This window comes from Stegostoma tigrinum, chromosome 14 (genome assembly GCF_030684315.1).
Source record: "Stegostoma tigrinum isolate sSteTig4 chromosome 14, sSteTig4.hap1, whole genome shotgun sequence".
In the NCBI taxonomy this organism is placed as follows: domain Eukaryota; kingdom Metazoa; phylum Chordata; class Chondrichthyes; order Orectolobiformes; family Stegostomatidae; genus Stegostoma; species Stegostoma tigrinum.
This window is the reverse complement of record NC_081367.1, coordinates 11,853,799-11,872,783: the sequence shown is the minus strand read 5'-3', so window position 1 is coordinate 11,872,783 and position 18,985 is coordinate 11,853,799. Positions and strand designations below refer to the sequence as shown.

The 18,985-nt window shown below is 42.6% G+C and overlaps 1 protein-coding gene across 2 annotated transcripts in view; it reads right to left on the bottom strand.

Annotated features, from left to right (window-relative positions):
• LOC125457836 (nuclear body protein SP140-like protein) overlaps positions 1-18,521 on the bottom strand; it is a 36,169-nt gene extending 17,648 nt beyond the window's left edge. Inside the window, exons 1-6 of one of the 2 annotated variants that reach the window (XM_048542489.2) lie at positions 18,169-18,521; positions 13,724-13,871; positions 8,970-9,138; positions 4,499-4,675; positions 3,916-4,059; positions 3,269-3,408 (exon numbers count right to left, since the gene is read on the bottom strand). In XM_048542489.2, coding sequence (XP_048398446.2) covers positions 3,269-3,408; positions 3,916-4,059; positions 4,499-4,675; positions 8,970-9,138; positions 13,724-13,870 — 777 coding nt within the window. In that variant the 5' untranslated portion in view covers position 13,871; positions 18,169-18,521. The remainder of the gene's footprint in view (positions 1-3,268; positions 3,409-3,915; positions 4,060-4,498; positions 4,676-8,969; positions 9,139-13,723; positions 13,872-18,168) is intronic. The other variant, XM_048542487.2, reaches the window with a different exon arrangement.
• Between the last annotated feature and the right edge of the window lie 464 nt (positions 18,522-18,985).

The window sequence follows — 18,985 nt, the reverse complement described above, 5'->3', positions numbered from 1 at the left end:
AGAATGAAAGTTTCTCATGGTTTTTATTCATTCATGGGATGTCACCTTTTCTGGCTGGGGCCAGGATTTATTGCTCATCCCTAGCTGATCATGAGAAGGTGGTGGTGAGCTGCCTTTTTGAATCATGCAGTGTCAGTGCACTCATGGTGCCGGTGGGGAGGCAGTTCCAGGTTTTAGAGCCAGCGGCACTCATATATCACCAATTCAAGATGCTGTGGCTTGGAGAGACGCTTGTAAGTCATGGTATTTCCTCCTCGTCTTTTTAAATGGAGGTGGCCTTGGGATTGGAAGATGCCATCCAATGAGCGTTGGTGATAGCATATTTAAGAAGCATTTAGACAGACACATGAGCAGGCAGGGAATAGAGTTGTATGGACCTTGTTCAGGCAGACTGGATTAGTTTAGAGCGGCATCACGGTCAGCAAAGACATGGTGGGCCAAAGGGCCTGTTCCAGTGCTGGGTTGTTCTATGTGCTACGGCGAATTTCTGCATTGCATTTTGTTGCTGGTACACATTACTTTGGTGGAGGGAATGAACGTTTGTAGATGTAGTGCAGCTGCTTTGTCCTGAATAGTGGCAAGCTTCTTAACTATCATTGAGCTGGACTCATCCAGGCATCTGGGGAGCAATCCATCACACCACTGTCGTGTGCCTTCAAGATTGTGACCAGACTGTGGGGAGTCAGGCAGTGAGGTACAAAAACGGCCCATCAGAACTTCCCTCCCACAGATGTTACTAGTTCCCTGAACATGTGTTTTTCTCCTTTTTTATATCAGTTTAAAAACATTAGTAGCCCACAAGGACTCTGGTTCTGCTCATTTTCTAATTGTTACATAATAAGAGGGTTCCTGCTTTCCCTTAGCTCATTGTAATAAATTCTGCATTGGGTCAGTTTGTGCAATACCAATTCAATGTCTTAATTTAAAAAAAACACTTAATCTATGTCACGACTATGTTGTTAATCACCCTGATTAATATTGATGCAAAGTAACTATTCAACTAGTCAGGCCGGGAATGTTGATAGTGGGGATTCGGTGATTGTGATGCCATTGACTTTTAAAGGGCGATAGTCAGATTCTGTCTTGTTGGAGATGAGCACTGTCTGGCCCTTGTATGGCTGGAATGTCACTTTCCAATTGTCAGCCCAAACATTCCAGACCTTTCATTTGGATATGGACTACCTCAGTGCCTGAGAATTGCAAATGTTTTTGAACAGTGTAATCCTCAGTGAGCATCCCCATTTCTGACCTTATGATATTGGAAAGATTATTGATAACGATGATTGGGTTTAGGACCAAAGCAGGAAAAACAAAATGTGGACAAAAATGTACCAGCAGCAGGAAATAGTTGAAACGGATGTATAAATCAGGAGAAATATGTTCTGATCAAAAAGAAGTCAAGAGCAAGCTAACTGATAATGAAACACCATGGATGAGTAAATAGCTGAGGGTTAAAATTGAAAGTAACAAAAAAGGCATACGCTAAGTACATAGGCAATAAAATGAAAGATGACAAGAAGGAATACAAAGAATTAGGGAACGAGTAAAAACAATAAGTGAAGCAAAGAGACAAACTACAAAATCTAACTATCAAGGAATATTTCAGACCTAGAAACTGAAAAATAAAATCAAGACTTGGAATAGGTCCATCAAAAGATACTCAAGAAAAACTCACAGGTATCAACCAATGTATTGAATAGTTACTTTGCATCAATATTAATCAGGATGATTAACAACATAGTCGTGACATAGATTAAGTGTTTTTTTTAAATTAAGACATTGAATTGGTATTGCACAAACTGACCCAATGCAGAATTTATTACAATGAGCTAAGGGAAAGCAGGAACCCTCTTATTTATGTAACAATTAGAAAAGGAGCAGAACCAGAGTGCTTGTGGGTTACTAATGTTTTTAAACTAATATAAAATAGGAAAAAAACACATGTTCAGGGAACTAGTAACATCTGTGGGAGGGAAGTTCTGATGGGCCATTTTTGTCCATTTTGAAGTATTTTGCAGAAGCACCTTTAATCCTGATTCCCGAGTCCAATTTCACAACCTTTTCAAAAGCATTAAAATCCATCAACTGACGGAAGTGATTTAACATTAAACAGAATGTGCGGTTAATTATGGAAAATAAACTATTACTTTTGCTTGAGAAGAGGCAGGACTACTCCAAAGGTACTGTGCCTTTCCACAGGAAGGTGTGCTTTCCAGTTAGTGAGTACGATATGAAAGCAATGTGTACAATTTGAAATTTGCTCACTCACTCCCAGTTTCTACGTGTACGTGGCTTGTGAATAAAGACGGAAGTTTGTCTGTGTTTTGCTTCTGAATTGTGGGTACTTCATATCTTTGTTTTAATCCAAGCTCTTCATTGATTCTCAGCCAATCAAGTTCCTTAAATGCATAATCAGTACTCTGTTTGGACTGTTTGAGCATTGACTGATTTGTGGGCAGAGTCCGGGAACATCGGCAGAGTGAGCATGGCCTGAGTTCAGGAGCAGGGAGCAGAGTGAGCATGGGCTGGAGCTGGAGTGGCAGTAGAGTGGATGGAGGCCAGTGCTTGGAGACAGAGTTGCCTTGTGTCCTGAAGCTGGCCGGCATGGGCTCACGTTGGAAAAGGATTAGCTCAGTCACTTTTTATCATCATTCTGGACTTTTACACCTCTATTCCCATGCTAGCCTTTTTTTAAAAATTCTGTGACAACACTTAGAAGTATCTGTACCTAGGTACTCTGTACCTAAGTTGGTGCCGTGAGTTGACATTACAAACTTTTCACTGCATTCATTCGAGAGCACGTGACAATAAAGGCTATTCTATCCTATTCTACTGGTCATAAATTTATTGGAAACTCTTTTTGTTGGATTTTCTTCTATTGGCTGCTTTATATTTCCCATGCAGGGGATGCAGGTGGAAGAAGAGGGTCAATATAAAATTCCCTGCTCCTCAGAAAAACAGTTTTAAAGAAAGCATAAGGATAAAGATGAGAAGCCACAAGGAAAATCACAGACCTCCCCCTTTATACCACACATTGTGTAATCATTCCTTGTGATTGTGGAATGTTATATCACACACACTTCTGCTTAAATGCACATTTTACCAGGTGCTTAAAGGGCACTATGACCATTTGAAGATGGCAGAAATGAAGCCATTCAGATTAGACCATCAGCAAGGCCTTGTTTGTCCCATCAACAGGATGGTAAAGATCCCATGAAACTATTTTAGAGTAGGAACCCACTATTGGGAAGCGTAACATGGAACGTACCTCTAACAGCTTGGACAGTGGATAGCCTTTGCAACGAATACTGAGTTTCCAATTCTTGCTTCTGGCTTTGCCACCATTCACCTCAAACTGATGTGGTGTACACCATTTATTCATGTACTTTATACATGGGGTGGTACTTCCTAAATAAAGCAGTCAGGAGGAACATGTGAGGGCAGAAAAAAAAAACCACAGTACAACAACAGAGTCTAGCAGAAAATTGCTGCACCTCATATTATACAGGCCAGAAAATTTGTGTAAGACAGTACATAATATATACACAGAGATATTGCACAACACCTCGAGTGAGATGGTGGCTTGGTGGTAAAGTCAATTGACTATTAATCCGAACTAACGTCCTGGGAATAGGGATTGAAATCCCACCAATTAATTTAAGAAAACTGGAATGTTGAAAATTTGAAAAAATAAAACAGAAAAAAATGATATGAAGGTATAAAAATAATTGTCAAATCTGATTTTCCTTTATTTCTTGGTTACATTTATAAAAACTAGTCAGATTTCATGATGCAGATAAACTGTTTTTGGGTGTCTGAGGGCTAGGGGACTCATTTTAGGAGTGATATATGATACAGGAATTGAAACAACTGAACAGAAAGTGGTTAGAAAACACCCAAAGATGGAACAGTTACCAAATGCTAGTTTTTTCTTGTCCAATATTCCAGTAATGCCACCACAGTAGACAGGCAGCTCGTTGGAGTCAAAGTTCCTTTGGTTTGGGGGAGATCGAGACTTTTTGACTCTCCTAACACTTGACTTGATGCTTTTCTCTTTTCCTGAGCAAAAAAAGATAAATGAAACAGGGGTATAAAAATTGGAGAAAACAAAAGAGATACAAAGAGACTGTGATAAAGAGAAAATGACAGAGGTGTAGGGAAAGAGAGAGAAGGAGAATGTGAGACAGACAGTACTTTTTGTATCACTACTGACCTTGTCAGTCCATGATAAAAGTGTAAAACTTACACTCTGGTATAAAAATTACCTCCAGAGCTACACATAGTGAAAGACACTGTGTGTGTGTGTGTGTCTGAGTGTGTGCGCGTGAGGGTCTGTTTTTGTGTGTCTATGAGAGTGTGAGAGTGTATGTGTGCATATCTGTCTGTGTGTGTGCTTGCCTGTGCCTCTGTTGAGTGTGGGCATCTATGTCTGTGCCTGTGCATATGAGTCTGTGTGTAGTGAAGTGTAACAAATGTTATGAATAGACTGCCAGCTCACGGTATAGATATTTGCTGCATTCTGGGCTTTGATCTTTGCTGCACTTTTCAGTTCTTCCTTTGGCTGAATAAGGTGCACGTTCTTCATCAGGATGCTCTCTCTTTCCCATGATACACAACTTGGCCTCTCCAATAGGACTGGTTCCACAACTACGCTTTCCTCTGTCTTCTTTCAGTTCTGATGACAGGCCAAAGGAAAGTGCAGTCAGTATTATAGGAATAAACAGAACAAAGAAAAATAATTCCCTCCTTTTAGTCAGACACAGCAGTGAAGGACATGAGATGTATTCTTTGCTATCATTATCCCTAAATTAACTTGCTTCGTGTAGCTAGTCAATACTGTCGGACTCGATTAGTTCCTGGCTGTTTGTTAATTTGAAAATCCTTCCACTATTTGTCCATCTTCACGAGAAAACAGTGAAGATACAAAGATAATTAATGGATTCCCTGAGAATCTACAATGGGAGGGCTCCACACTAGCTTGATATTTACGTTGTGAGTGTGAGTGTTAGAGTGCGTGAGTGCGAACATGTGTGTGCGCGCATGTTTACATATGAGTGCATGTAAATGTGTGAGAAGGTGAGGGGGTGTTTGTTTGACTGTCTGAGTGTGGTCAGCAAGACCCCCCAGGCCTCACCTGCCATTCTATAATGTCGATGTTCCCTAATTTGAGATTATTAGAACAAGGAAGGACAAAGAACAATAAAAAACGAAGAAGAATACAGCACAGGAACAGGCTCTTTGGCTCACCAAGCCTGTACCGATCCCTAGTCCTTATTTAGGCCCATATGTATTGCCCATACACTGTTTCTATCTCTGTTCACCCTCTATTCATGTGTCTGTCAAGATACACATTAAACAACGCTAACATTGCCTGACTCCTCCACTTCCACTGGCAGTGCATTCCAGGCACTCACCACACTCAGTGTGAAAAATTTTGCCCACACTTCCCCCCCCACTAAACTTTCTCCCTCTCACTTTGAACCTGTGCCCTCTTGTAGTGGATCGTTCCAGTGGAAACATCTTCTCACCATCTACTCTATCATGCACTTTCAGAAACTTGTATATTTTGGATAAAATCATTCATAGATCATAGAATCCCTACCATGTGGAAACAGGCCCTTTGGCCCAATAAGTCCACACTGACACTCAGTGCATCTCACCCAGACCCATCCCCCTAACCTACACATCCCTGAACACTGCGGGCAATTTAGCATGGCCGATCCACCTAGCCTGAACATCTTTGGACAGTGGGAGGAAACCAGAGCACCCGGAGGAAGCCCATACAGACATGGAGAGAATGCGCAAGCTCCACACAATCAGTCACATGAGGGTGGAATATGAACCTGGGTCCCTGGCACTGTGAGGCAGCAGTGCTAACCACTGAGCCACCGTGCAGCCCCTACATCCCTCATTCTATAAAGCTCTAATGAATGAAGTTCAATTTGTTTTGCTTTTCTTGATAAGCCAACCCCTTCACCCCAGAAATCAGCCTAGTGTCTTTCTTTTTAACTGTCTCCAATGCCAATATATCCTTGCTTAAGTAGGTGGACTACAACATATACAGTACTCCAGGTGTGGCCTCACCAACACCCTGTACAATTGTATCAAGAGTTCCTTGTTTTTTAAACTCCAAACATCAACTCCCACACTCACCTTGAGCAATAAAGGCCAAAATTCCATTTGCCTTCTTAATTACTTGCTACACTTGCATACTAACATTTTGCATTGTGTTTCATGCACAAGAATACCAAACCCATCTCTGCTAGATTTTTAAAATCTTCCTCCATTAAAATAATAGTCCATAGTTTGATCTGGCAGTTTTTGACCACTCACTCAAACCTTCTTTATCCCCTCGCAGATTTCTTATGTCCACATCACAACATGTCTTCCCACCTATTTTTGTACCATTAGCAAATTTGAATTGGTTACAATCTGCCCATTCCTGAAAATCACTAACATAAATAATTGAGTCCCTAGGATTAATGCCTGTGGCACTCTAGTTAAGTCTATCTGACCTGAAAAGGACCAATTAATTCTAAATCTCTGTCTTTGGATTGTTAACCAATCCTCAGTCCAATGAAAAATATTACCCCCAATATCCTATCTTGTGCAATAACCTTTTACGTGGCACCTTATCAAATGCCTTCTTGAAACCCGAATAAACTACATCTACTTATTCGTCTTTATCAACCCTGCTTGCTACATCCTTCAATAACTCTAGGAAATGTTTCAAACATGATTTCACTGCCACTAAATCATCTCGAATCTGTATGATTGATTCAAGCTTTTCTAAATTTTCTGCTATTTCTTCTCTAGTAATGGATTTTAGCACTTTCCTAACAACTGATTTTTGGCTAATTAACCATTAGTTTTATGCCCTTTCTCTCCATCCTTTCTTGATCGGGGCATCACATTAGCAGTTTTCCAGCCAACCGGAATCCTGCCAACAAATACTGAGAGATTTCCACCAATGCAGTATTGTCAAAGAGTTCCAGGAATTTGACCCAACTGCAAATTGTTTATTTACATTTTTTTTGTATTTATTTAATGCCATAACGTTTTTAGTCTGTCATCCAATCAATCTCAGCCGATTCATACCTATGTAATTATACTTCTTGAAATTCAACTGTCTCATCTGAGATTGGAGTGCCTGAATTTCATCTACAAACTTGATGAGGAATTAAATTGTATTATGACCTCTACTTTTCTGTGCATCTTTTATTACGATATTTCTAAATTATCCCTGCCTAATTGCATGATACTTGATCTAAAAGCCCTCTATATGTAGTTGGTTCCACAACTTCAGTCTCCAGGAGACTGTCACAGAAGTATCCTACGAATTTATCTTCCAGACCAACTTTGCCAATTTGATTGTCAAATTGAAGATTAAAGTCCCCGCGACTATTGTGTTGACTTTGTTCCAATAATTCATTGTTTAATGTTCTCTCTAACAGTATCACCATTGTTAATGGGCTTTTTAAGCTGTTCACATTTATACCTCTGACTCCTGCTGCTCCTGACCTCCAGTCCAAGTTATGATACTTTGAGTTTCTGAACGTTATTAGGACCACTCCTCCTCCTTTTCAATTCAGCCTGACTTTTTGAAATGTAGTTTATGCTGGACAATTCATTTCACAAACTTGGTCACCTCAAAAAATGTCTCTTTTTGGCAGTTAGATCGAAACCATTTTTGTCATTAGTTCATCCATTTTATTATGGATACTCCACGCATTCAGAAAAATGGTCTTTAATTTCATCTATTTAACTAATACTTTCTACACAGGCTTACTCTCTAATGCATGATTATTATTGTTAAATACTCTATCCCTTCCTTGTCCAAGCAGCTTGTCTTCAGCCACTTCGACGTACTTCTCGATTGCCTCAGCACTTACTTTCGGGATTTCTAAATCATCCTTTACTTGAATTCTCTCTCCCTGTTAGTTTAAAGCCTTTTCCCCGACTCTGACCATACTTGCTGCTTCACCCTTTCATTTCCTCACTCTTTGTCCTATCAGATCACACCCTGATCATTACATGTATCACTATTGCCTTGTCCTGGCTCTTCAATTTTCCGAACCAACCAATATAGGCGCACACCTCATTCACTAACAAAGTAGTGCCTGTTGATTGGGAAGAGTTTTCCTGCCAAAGTTTAACAGATTATCCAGTCAATTGTTACTTTCAAAGTTCACTTAAATTTCTCGTCTTACTATGTATTATTTGTGAGAAGTTTGATTATTTGTGCCGGCATTGTTGTTGACGTAGTAAATGTAATTGCACGGCGGGGTGCGGATATTGGGTAAGGGCTTCAGGACCCTGGAAGAACCTTGTGATTGTGTCATGGAGCTGTACCTCACTAGACATAAATAGCATTGAGTGGTTGGAGCCAGAAACTCTTTAGGGAGTCATGAAAGTACATGGACATGAATACAAGCAGATAGATCGGATTTTAAATAATGAAACAATAAAATTAGAGAGAAGTGTATTTATAATCAGCACATGTACCAGAATTTAGCCTGGATGTATAATAAATAGTGCTAAGAAGTTGAAGCCTGAAGACCATTCTTGCCTTTGGCTTCGCTTTGATCAGTCTGTCTTACACCAAAATGCATAGCATGGCATCAAGCCATACAGTAATAGAGTGAATACTCACTACAGCGGTATCACTGCATCTATTAAAATAGCTAAACAGTTGTAATTGGACCAGACCAAATACCTCGGTATAGTGAAAATAAATTAATACAGTTTGTATTTGTAGCGCACTTTTCACAACCGAAGGATACCACATTGTGCTGTATTATCATTAATAAAGTACTTCTGAAATCCAGTCACAAGCTGACAGGGAGACTATGTGCTAGTCACAATATCCCATTGGGATCAATGGCAACTTAGAGACAGGATTATCGAAAGACTAGCATTTTAGAGGAGTAAAGGCCTGTGCCTCCACCCAGACACTTTCACCTACATACCTTCAAACAAGCTGCACTGCAAGGGATAGAGCTTCGGATACTTCTGCATGTTATATTCTTGAAACAAGTTACTCCAAAACTTGCGAATGGTTGGAGGATCGCTCTCTTCCAGGGACTCCAGCAATGAGTACACAGCCTTATTGATCTCTTTTTGTACTTTCACAATCTCCTACAAGAGAAAACGTACTTTGATACCCTGAACAGCATGGCTGATTACAATGATTGGATCACAATCACTCCAGTTCACTAAGTAACCCCTGCCAAGTGCTGGAAGCCTCCCCAGAGTTATCCAGACAGCAGAAAATTTGTTTCAGGAAGACGAGGACCTGCCCTGTCAAATTTCATGTGGATGTGCTGTTGCAAATGCACAAAGCGTGATTGAGGGGAGTCAGCATGGCTTTGAGGGGGGCAGGTCATGCCTTACAAATCTTAATAAGTTCTTTGAGGAGACAACGAGACAGGTTGACGAGGGTTGAGCAGTGGATGTGGTGTACATGGACTCCAGCAAGGCATTTGATAAGGTTCCCCACAGCAGGCTCATTCATAAAATCAGGAGGTATGGAAATCAGGGTGATTTGGCTGTCTGGATTCAGAATTGGTTGGCTGACAGGAGGCAGAGAGTGGTTGTAGATGGTAGATATTCTGCCTGAAGGTCAGTGCTGAGTGGTGTCCTGCAGGGCTTTGTTCTTGGGCCTCTGCTCTTTGTAGTTTTTATAAATGACTTGGATGTGGAGGTTGAGGGGTGGGTTAGTATGTTTGCTGATGACACAAAGGTTGGAGGTGCCGTTGATAGAATCGAGGCCTATTGCAGGCTTCAGTGAGACATTGACAGTATGCAGAGCTGGGGTGAGAAAGGGCAGATGGAGTTCAACCTGGATAAATGCGAAGTGATGCATTTTGGAAGGTCGAATTTAAATGCTGAATATAGGATTAAAGGCAGGATTCTCGGCAGTGTGGAGGAACAGCGGGATCTTGGTGTTCATTTGCATAACTCCCTCAAAGTTGCCACCCCAGTGGATAAGGTTGTTAAGAAAGCATATGGTGTTTTGGCTTTCATTAACAGGGGGATCGAGTTTAACTGCCGCAAGATTATGCTGCAGCTCTACAAAACCCTGATGAGACCACACTTGGAATTTGTGTCCAGTTCTGGTCGCCCTATTATGTGAAAGATGTGGAGGCTTTGGAGAGGGTGCAAAGGAGGTTTACCAGGATGAGGAGGTTGTCTGAGCTCAGACTTTTCTCTCTGGAGAGAAAGAGGAAGAGAGGTGACCTGATCGAGGTGTACAAGGTAATGAGAGGCATGGATAGAGTTGATAGCCAGAGACTTTTCCCCAGGGCAGGACTGATTGCCACAAGGGGTCATAGTTTTAAGGTGTTAGGAGGAAGGTATAGAGGAGACGTCAGAGGGAGGTTCTTCACCCAGAGAGTTGTGAGCGCATGGAATACTTTGCCAGTGGTCGTCGTGGAAGCAGAGTCATTAGTGACGTTTAAGCGACCACTGGACATGCACATGGACAGCAGTGAATTGAGGGGAATGTAAATTAGGTTAGGTTATTTTTGGATTAGGATTATTCCACGGCACAACATCGTGGGCCGAAGGGCCTGTACTGTGCTATACTTTTCTATGTTCTATCACTGCTCAAACTCTGTAACTTAAACACTGTTCACTGGTCTCGCTCTGGGTTACTTACAGCCATCAGATTTCATGGCTTTCCAATCTTTGGGGTAAGTATTGGTTTAATGTAGTTTAATTTAAAGCATGAGTATACTGGAAGTAAGGGTCTTGTGGTGTAGCAATAGCATTCTTATTGCTAGGCCAGCAGTCCCTACTTCAAGTCACATCTTCCCTGGAGATGTATCATGACTCGGCCAAACAGATTGATTAAAGTAACGATAAATTGAAGTGTGTAGAGGACAGATTTTGGTACTCAATTAAATCTACCACAATTTGAACACTTCTGCATGTTTAAAAAATAATGCAACCCAGTCAACATATTATGACCACTGTTGGAGTGACTTATGACACTTAAACCCAGGACTTCTGGCTAAGAGGTAGGAACACTACTCCTGGCCCATAGCTCACATCATAATACTGTTACTTCATTAACACACCAACCATGTCAGAAAGAGCAAAGCGTTTTTAAATATTTTTACATTCCCTCTTTCAGAGTCATAGAGTCACAGATTTGTGTATCAAGGAAACAAACCCTTCGGTCCAACTCATCCACGTTGACCAGATACCCCATTAGTCAGCATTTGGCCCATATCCCTCTGAACCCTTCCTATTCATGTCTCTATCCAGAAAAGATGTGTTTGTTATCCTTAGCTAAGAGTTTGCTCCATAAACCTTTCTTTATTCTTAAGACCCTTCTTAAAGTAAAACCTAAGTCATTGTCAAAGCTTTTGATCAGTTGTTGGAATGGCCCAAATCTGCCAATCACAGAAGTGATGGAAGTATTGATGAAGGAAGTGATTCATGTTCAGAAACAAGCATCTGCTTCAAATATGAAACCAAGGTTACAATCAGGGTCTGCCTCAGACTGACAGCAATGGAGATGCTTGGATGGTCTTTCATCAAACAGAATTCCTATAGAACATAGAACATAGATCAGTACAGCACAGAACAGGCCCTTCAGCCCACAATGTTGTGCCGACCATTGATCCTCATGTATGCACCCTCAAATTTCTGTGACCATATGCATGTCCAGCAGTCTCTTAAATGACCCCAATGACCTTGCTTCCACAACTGCTGCTGGCAACGCATTCCATGCTCTCACAACTCTCTGCGTAAAGAACCTGCCTCTGACATCCCCTCTATACTTTCCACCAACCAGCTTAAAACTATGACCCCTCGTGCTAGCCATATAGTGTGGAAACAAGCCATTCAGCCCACTGAGTCTGCACCAATCCTCCAAACAGCATCCCACCCAGACCCAGCTCTCCACCCTGTCCCATAACCTCACATTTACAGCGTGGCTAATTCTAACCTGCACATCTTTGAACTGTGGGAGGGAACTGGAGCAACTGGCAGAAACCCACACAGACACAGGGAGAATGTGAGAACTCCACATAGACAGTCACCCAAGGCTGGAATCGAACCCAGATCCCTAGCAGTGCTAACCACCATATGAGCCAAAGTTTGTGCCTGTCTTTTTATTCAAAGACTGAAGTAAAAGGCAATGCTTCTTGAAAGGATCTTGGGTGTCAATGACATCTTCTGCTGTTGTTGATTTGACTAATCCTATAATCCTATTGTTAGTTAAGAGCAAACTGGACCACATCCCTGTTCATTATCCAGCCCTTTAAAATGATTAGCCGGTTTTCTCAGTAATGTATCAGTGTCCGGATTTGTAGGTTTTCTAAATTATCTAATGCGCCAAAGGCATTGTACCCCTTGAGGGAAAAAGAGGAAGGGGAGGAGTAATGTAACGATGCAATAAAACACATTGATCCCTTTCACTGCTCCATCCTCTAATGTCTAACAGCTTATTTTGTGAATGTTTAACTCCAGTAAGAAACTCCAACCTTTCCTGCTCATCTACAACTTAACCCTTGGCTTGGAAGAGAATGTGCTCCTTGCAGGAAGCCAGGAATGCAAATACAGGAGTGTGATGGTGAATGGAAAAACAGGGAAAGGAAAAGTTCAAGGTGAAAAGCAAACTGTCGAGAGTGGGATGTCTAATTCAGTAGTAAGGCAGCAAGAATATTTTGGTAGGTCCAGTCCAAGAAAATTTAAGCACTTGGTTCAAAAATACTAAGAATCGTGCAAATCCACGATGACAAAATTGAATAGATTTATGGAAACAACAGGTGTACAAATCTGACACATTGAGAAAGCATCAAAAACCTATAGAAGGTTAGAGTCTAGGAGGAAGCCATGTGAGGTGTTGAGTCTGTTCCAATGTTTTGCTGAAGCAATTTCAAACCCCAGCCTGATGATTTTGTCTCTCTAGCCTTGTCAATCCCTTTGTTACAAATATCTGTTGAATCTCCCCTGAAAAGGTGCATGTTTTTATCCCTCAACTATTCCCAGTGACAACATTCCATGATTTCCAACACTCAGACACTCACAGAATCCCTACCATGTGGAAACAGGCCATTCGGCCCAACAAGTCCACACCGCCCCTCTGAACAGCATCCCACAAAGACCCATTCCCCTACCCCTACATTTCCCATGTCTAACCCACTTAACCTTAACATCCCTGGATACTATGGGCAATTTAGCATGGCCAATCCACCTGGCCTGTACATTTTTGGACTGTGGGAGGAAACAGCAGCACCCGCAGGAAGCCCGCACAGACAGGGGGAGAATGTGCAAAGTCCCCACAGGTAGTCGCCCAAGGCTGGATTCGAACCCAGGTCACTGGCGTTGTGAGGCGGCAGTGCTAACCACTGAGCCACCGTGCCGCCCAACAAACAATACAGGCTACAAATCCATCATCTGACAGAGATTTTTCTTCACCTCTCCCCCTGCTCTTATTTTGAAATTCTGATGAGCTTTAGTCACCAATTTCCCAAGGAGAGGACTCAATCTCCTTTGTTAAACCTTGTATTTTCCACAACTAAAGTGGGAATATTATTAGTCTTCATCACAACTCCTCAGTATTTTGTAATGCCTGGCATCATCCTGGTGAATCCAAACTGCGCACCATGCAAATTTAATAAGCTTGCTGCAACATGGTGCTCCACCCAGTCTTTTAAGTAAGATCAAACCTTCCTCCAAATTTTCCCACCTGAGACGTTAACTCACTCACTTGGAATTTTCCATTGGTAATTAACAGCTTGTCCCGAAGGCCATGGAGGAATGGGAATAGTTCATTGATCGCGATGGAAATGTCCGTTTTATAGGTGCAGAGCTTCTGTCTGAGTTCTTCATCAGTAAAAAAATCAAGGAAGGACATACTATAGGAGAAGACAATGAAAAAATTCCTCAATTGGCTTTACAATATGTAACATACCAAAGAAATTCTTATAACTGTAATTATAAGTCATTCAAATGGGTATCTAGGGAGAAAAACACATATGGGTTTAACTTCAAAAAACAATGGACTTATATTTGGCAGTGATTTTAGGCCTTCTCTCCAAACGGATAGGGGTTTAGCTGACAGCCGTGCTGCTTGTATCAAGCTGGTGTCTGAACTTCAGAAGCAGGAATTATCTGAAATACTCCGACACTCAGTGAGCACCACACACCAGAGACCCCAGTGTGGTAGTGGTGGTGGGGGTGTCAGGGATTGGGCAGTTAATCTCAGAAGTGATTGAGCACAGACTGGAAGTGGCCTGAGCTATTTTAATCAGAACCTGGATGAACACGCTGACCGCTGTGGATCCCATAATTCTGCCAAAGAACAGTTGTGTCTTTTCTTCAGTTAAAACCAGAAATGTCATCCAGGATCACTGTTTAAGCTAACACACCACTGCTACATGAAAAGCATATTCCTGTTTTTGTACCACGAAAACTGTTGACAAGCCCCATGGAGGTTCTGTTAACCCCTAAAGGCCTCCCAGATATCTTGAGGTTCTCAGTCTCTGTCACTTGCTAGTGGTTTAATTCAGTGAATACCTCTGGCCCTTGCACAGTTTTTCAGAGCCTATCTCAGTTCACAACCTCTCTTCTACTTCCTTTTTGTTTTTTTCAGCCCTTCTTGGATTGCCATTTTCAGTTTGAGGGAGATATCATTCTGTTGGTGTTTAGTTGTCTTTCAGTAAACTATCTATCCCTGGCAGTGGCAGAACTACCCTCTCTGTCGGCAAATGCACAGAAAATTCACTGCTTGGGCAAACGTTAATCAGTGGCACCTCTATACGCTTTCTCATGAGCTGTTTTATCAGCACTTTGGAATTTAACTTGCATCCAGGTGGAAGCGAGGTCTTTAAACTCACAATGTCAAAAATATGTTAATTTTTCTCTCAATTTATAATAGTCTCAAATTCTTTGGACACAAACTCCTGATAGCTATTCTGTTGAAAAATCATGTCTGAGCAGACAGTAAACACCTTTATTGTTAGGACAGCAATGTCACAACCTGACTGTGTGGGACACTGGACTACAGTGACACATTTTACATTAAAAAAAATTCAACGATCACAAGAATAGATGCAAGTGAGGTTTGGTTAGCCCAGTTAGCCAGATAAGTGGTTTTTGATGCCAACAGCAATTCTTGTACCAGCTGAGATCAGCATGAAGATCTGTGTTCTGAACCTCACCCTTTGCCTGAGGAGTAGGAACCCTCAGGTTAAATCATCACCAGGCTGTCATCTCTCTCTAATGAGACAGCAGCCCCATGGTCCTTTAGGGCGATGGCAACTTCATGTTTACTTTTCCTGCTTTAGAGCAACACCTGAAGGCCCACCGGGATTACCCAAGGCGACAATGGCTGTCCTCACTGTCCTGCTCTCTACACACTACCCCCACCTTAGTGCTGAGGGCTGGCCAGTCGGCCCTGTCTCTTCCAAAACTACTTTGACTCTTGTCAAATGTACTCAGCCATCTCCTTTGAGCCGTGGCCTTCACCTGGCCACAGTCATCAACAATTTCTGTGTTACTGGCACCCCCCCGAACCCCGTTTCCAGACTCAAAGGCAGAACCTGTCAGTATGAGGCAAAGTTCATTCTTAAGGGACCACCGTTCAAAAGGAATTCAACAACTGCAAAGTGTTTTGGGACTGGATAGTGTAAGTCACAGCGTGAAAATTCAACATTTGATTCCCAAATTGTGCATCATGGTCAGCCATGCATAAAAGCAAAAATAGATCCAGGATAACCTTTTGTTATCCTAAGGACTCATTAAATACACAAATCAATGTCCAGCGCTACTTGTAGTGCAATAAATGTGAGATCCAGCAACTAATAGGAGTATGCGCTCACACGACTCAGTTAAGAGACATGGAAATACCAATCCTGTCACCATTAAAAGAACAAGGGCTGGCTGCTGTAAGATAACTCAGTTTTTGTTTTCATTTATCCAGGAGAAGGAAGGAGATCAAAGTTAGAGGGAGGCGTTCCTAGATTAAAAAGTATTTATTTTTGACTTTGATTAAAACCTGGACAGATTCTGGAGCTGGCGTCTGGTAGAGGTAAACCCCTAGCCCATCTCCATGGAATGCAAAGAGAAGGAACAGACTCTCAGGACACAAGATGCTGGTTTCTGGTATAACAAGGTGTAGAGCTGGATGAACACAGCAGGCCAAGAGGCATCAGAGGAGTAGGAAGGACCTTTATACCTTATTGCATGGCTTTGAATGGACGACTTGCAGACACTAAGACAGGAATCTCTTTCTCTAACGTTTGTGGCGCACTGTCAGCACCTCAAGGAAAGGCAAGATCATGAACTCAACAGTCCTCACATAAGCCAATCAGCTAAGTATGCTAACATGCACATACAGGCCATTTCCAAGCATAGTGTATGTGATGATACAGCCAGAGGCAGGAGATCAGGAGGATGCGCAAACCTCTGTTTCATGAATGACTGAAAGCACGTCATTGAACACCATAAACATTGAGTTTTATTGTGGGAGGTATTAGTTACTTGTGTTGACATTAGTCAGGTGTTGACATCACCCAGGGCTGCTGTTGCTTAACACTGTTAACGACTTGATAATCACCTCATTTGCTGCATTTCGAACAAAACCCACCTCTTACAGATTATCTCTTCAGCTATCAACACACTCCATCCCATTCCTAATGGATTTGTCACAATACCATTGCTTTATGCAGACGGACTGATGTGAACGGAAAGAAAAGAGGGAGTGCTTCCCCACTGAGCGTAAAAATACTCTGGCCCCATTCAATAACCACAACGGATCACCACATTGCCCCACCACAAAGCCAAACTGCCGTCCAGTAGGAGCAAGTGAATTCTCAGCTGTGTTGTTCCCCTGTCCAACCTCCCAGATTGGCAGGCTGCTACCCAGTATCCGTGCCAAAAGCTCACCTGTGGCATGTAAATAACCAAACTTCATTCGGATCTCAGAGCAGTTGCCCCCTCGGCTTTGGGCAATTTGCATCCCAGAGATATTTTCTCTCTTTATTTCTTGACATTTTCAGCTCCAGAGGAAGTAGGTATGAACTTCCCAAGACTCATGTCTCATGTAAAATCTGGACAGATTCTGGAGCTGGCGTCTGATGGAGGTAAACCCCTAGCCCACCTCCATGGAACTCAAAGAAAAGGAACAGACTCTCAGGACACAAAATGCTGGTTTCTGGAATAACAAGGTGTAGAGCTGATGAACACAGCAGGCCAAGCAGCATCAGAGGAGCAGGAAGGACCTTTGTACCTGATTGCACGGATGGAGTGTGTTAATAGCTGAAGAGACAATCTGTAAGAGGTGGGTTTTGTTCCAAATGCAGCAAATGGGGTGATTATCCAGTCGTTATCAGTGTTAACACGTTGTTAAGCAACAGCAGCCCTGGGCGATGTCAACACCTGACTAATACCTCCCACAATAAAACTCAATGTCTCACTTCCAGACATCACCACTGTACAGTCACCAATATTCTCTCTGGAAAGCACACCATTCTCTCGAGGGTGATCGAGTGATTACAGCATTGGACGAAATATTATAAAGGGGGGGGGGGCAGGCAGTGTGCGTGCGGTGGTTCATCTCATTCGGAAGGAAAAGTTATCAGCTAGGAAAAGACCTGAAAGGTGCCCATCCTGTAGCCACTGCAGCCAGGTGCATTATGGCTACAGGATGGGCAGAAGGTTAACGGATATCCACACTAACCACCCGCTGCAGGGAGCTCCTGCAATCCGGCTCACACAATATACTCAATGAATTGAGCAGTGAGGCGATGGGGGAGGCATACTTTGGCCAGAATGGTTCTGAAAAAGGACCCCCTTTCCCGAAGAAAGGTCTAGGCCCGAAACGTCAGCCTTCCCGCTCGCCCTGGTGTGTTCATCCAGCTCTACACCTTGTCATCTCGGATACGGGGAGAACGTGCAACCTCCGCACACAGCCAGCCGCCTGAGGCTGGAATCGAACCCGGGTCCCTGGCGCTGTGACCCACATCATTTGTCCGCCAAAAACAAAGTAGCCTTCGGGAGCACGTAATATCCACCTTCAGCATTCAGTGCAACTTTGGGATGACTGCTCAGAGGTTACCCAGCTTCAGATTACAATGGGAATAAAAGCCGTAGAAATGAAACCTCAGCCTGCTCTTCAAAACTGCGAACAGGCGGACACACGTTTCCACTCACCTCGAGTATCAATGTCTCGGCGGGCCACAACAACATGCAGGATTTGAAGACGAAAACCACCTCTGACCTTTCCTCCATGAATTGAAAAGACTCGATGTTTCAAATGCCTAGCTTCGGTTGGAGGGGCGTAGTCAGCGCGTACGTACCGGAAGATATTTCCTCCCTCTAGGAAACATCTCTATAGTTCAGACCATTGCTTCAAAGGCAGAAAGACTTCATTTTTCACGACTTGCCCTTGAAAGAAAAAAAAATCAGCGTCGCCTAGCAAACCCTCCCCCAGACCCAAACCAGTACTACTGGTATCTGTGTCAATGTCGCCGAGAATTATTTTGTTCCAGTCTCACTTTTACCAGTACAAGATCACAAAGTGTGGAGCTGGATGAACACAGCAGGCCAAGCAGCATCTCAGGAGCACAAAAGCTGACGTTTCGGGCCTAGACCCTTCATCAGCTTCAAACGTTGTTTTTGTGCTCCTGAGATGCTGCTTGGCCTGCTGTGTTCATTCAGCTTCACATTTTATTATCTTGGATTCCCCAGCATCTGCAGTTCCCAATATCTCTGATTGTACTTTTAGCAGTGACTTTTTAAAAAAATTATTACCAGCACTCTGCATTGGGAGTATTTGACGGGGCACTGTACCTAACCCACACCATACCCAGGCTGGCAATATTTAATAGGGCAAAGTACGGTAGAGTAAGGAACAAAAACAAAGTTGCTGGAAAAGCTTGGCAGGTCTGGCAGCATTTGTGGCAGAGTACAGTAATAGAGTAAGTTTCGCTTTGTGTTCAACCCATGCTGAATCAGTCAGGGAATTAAG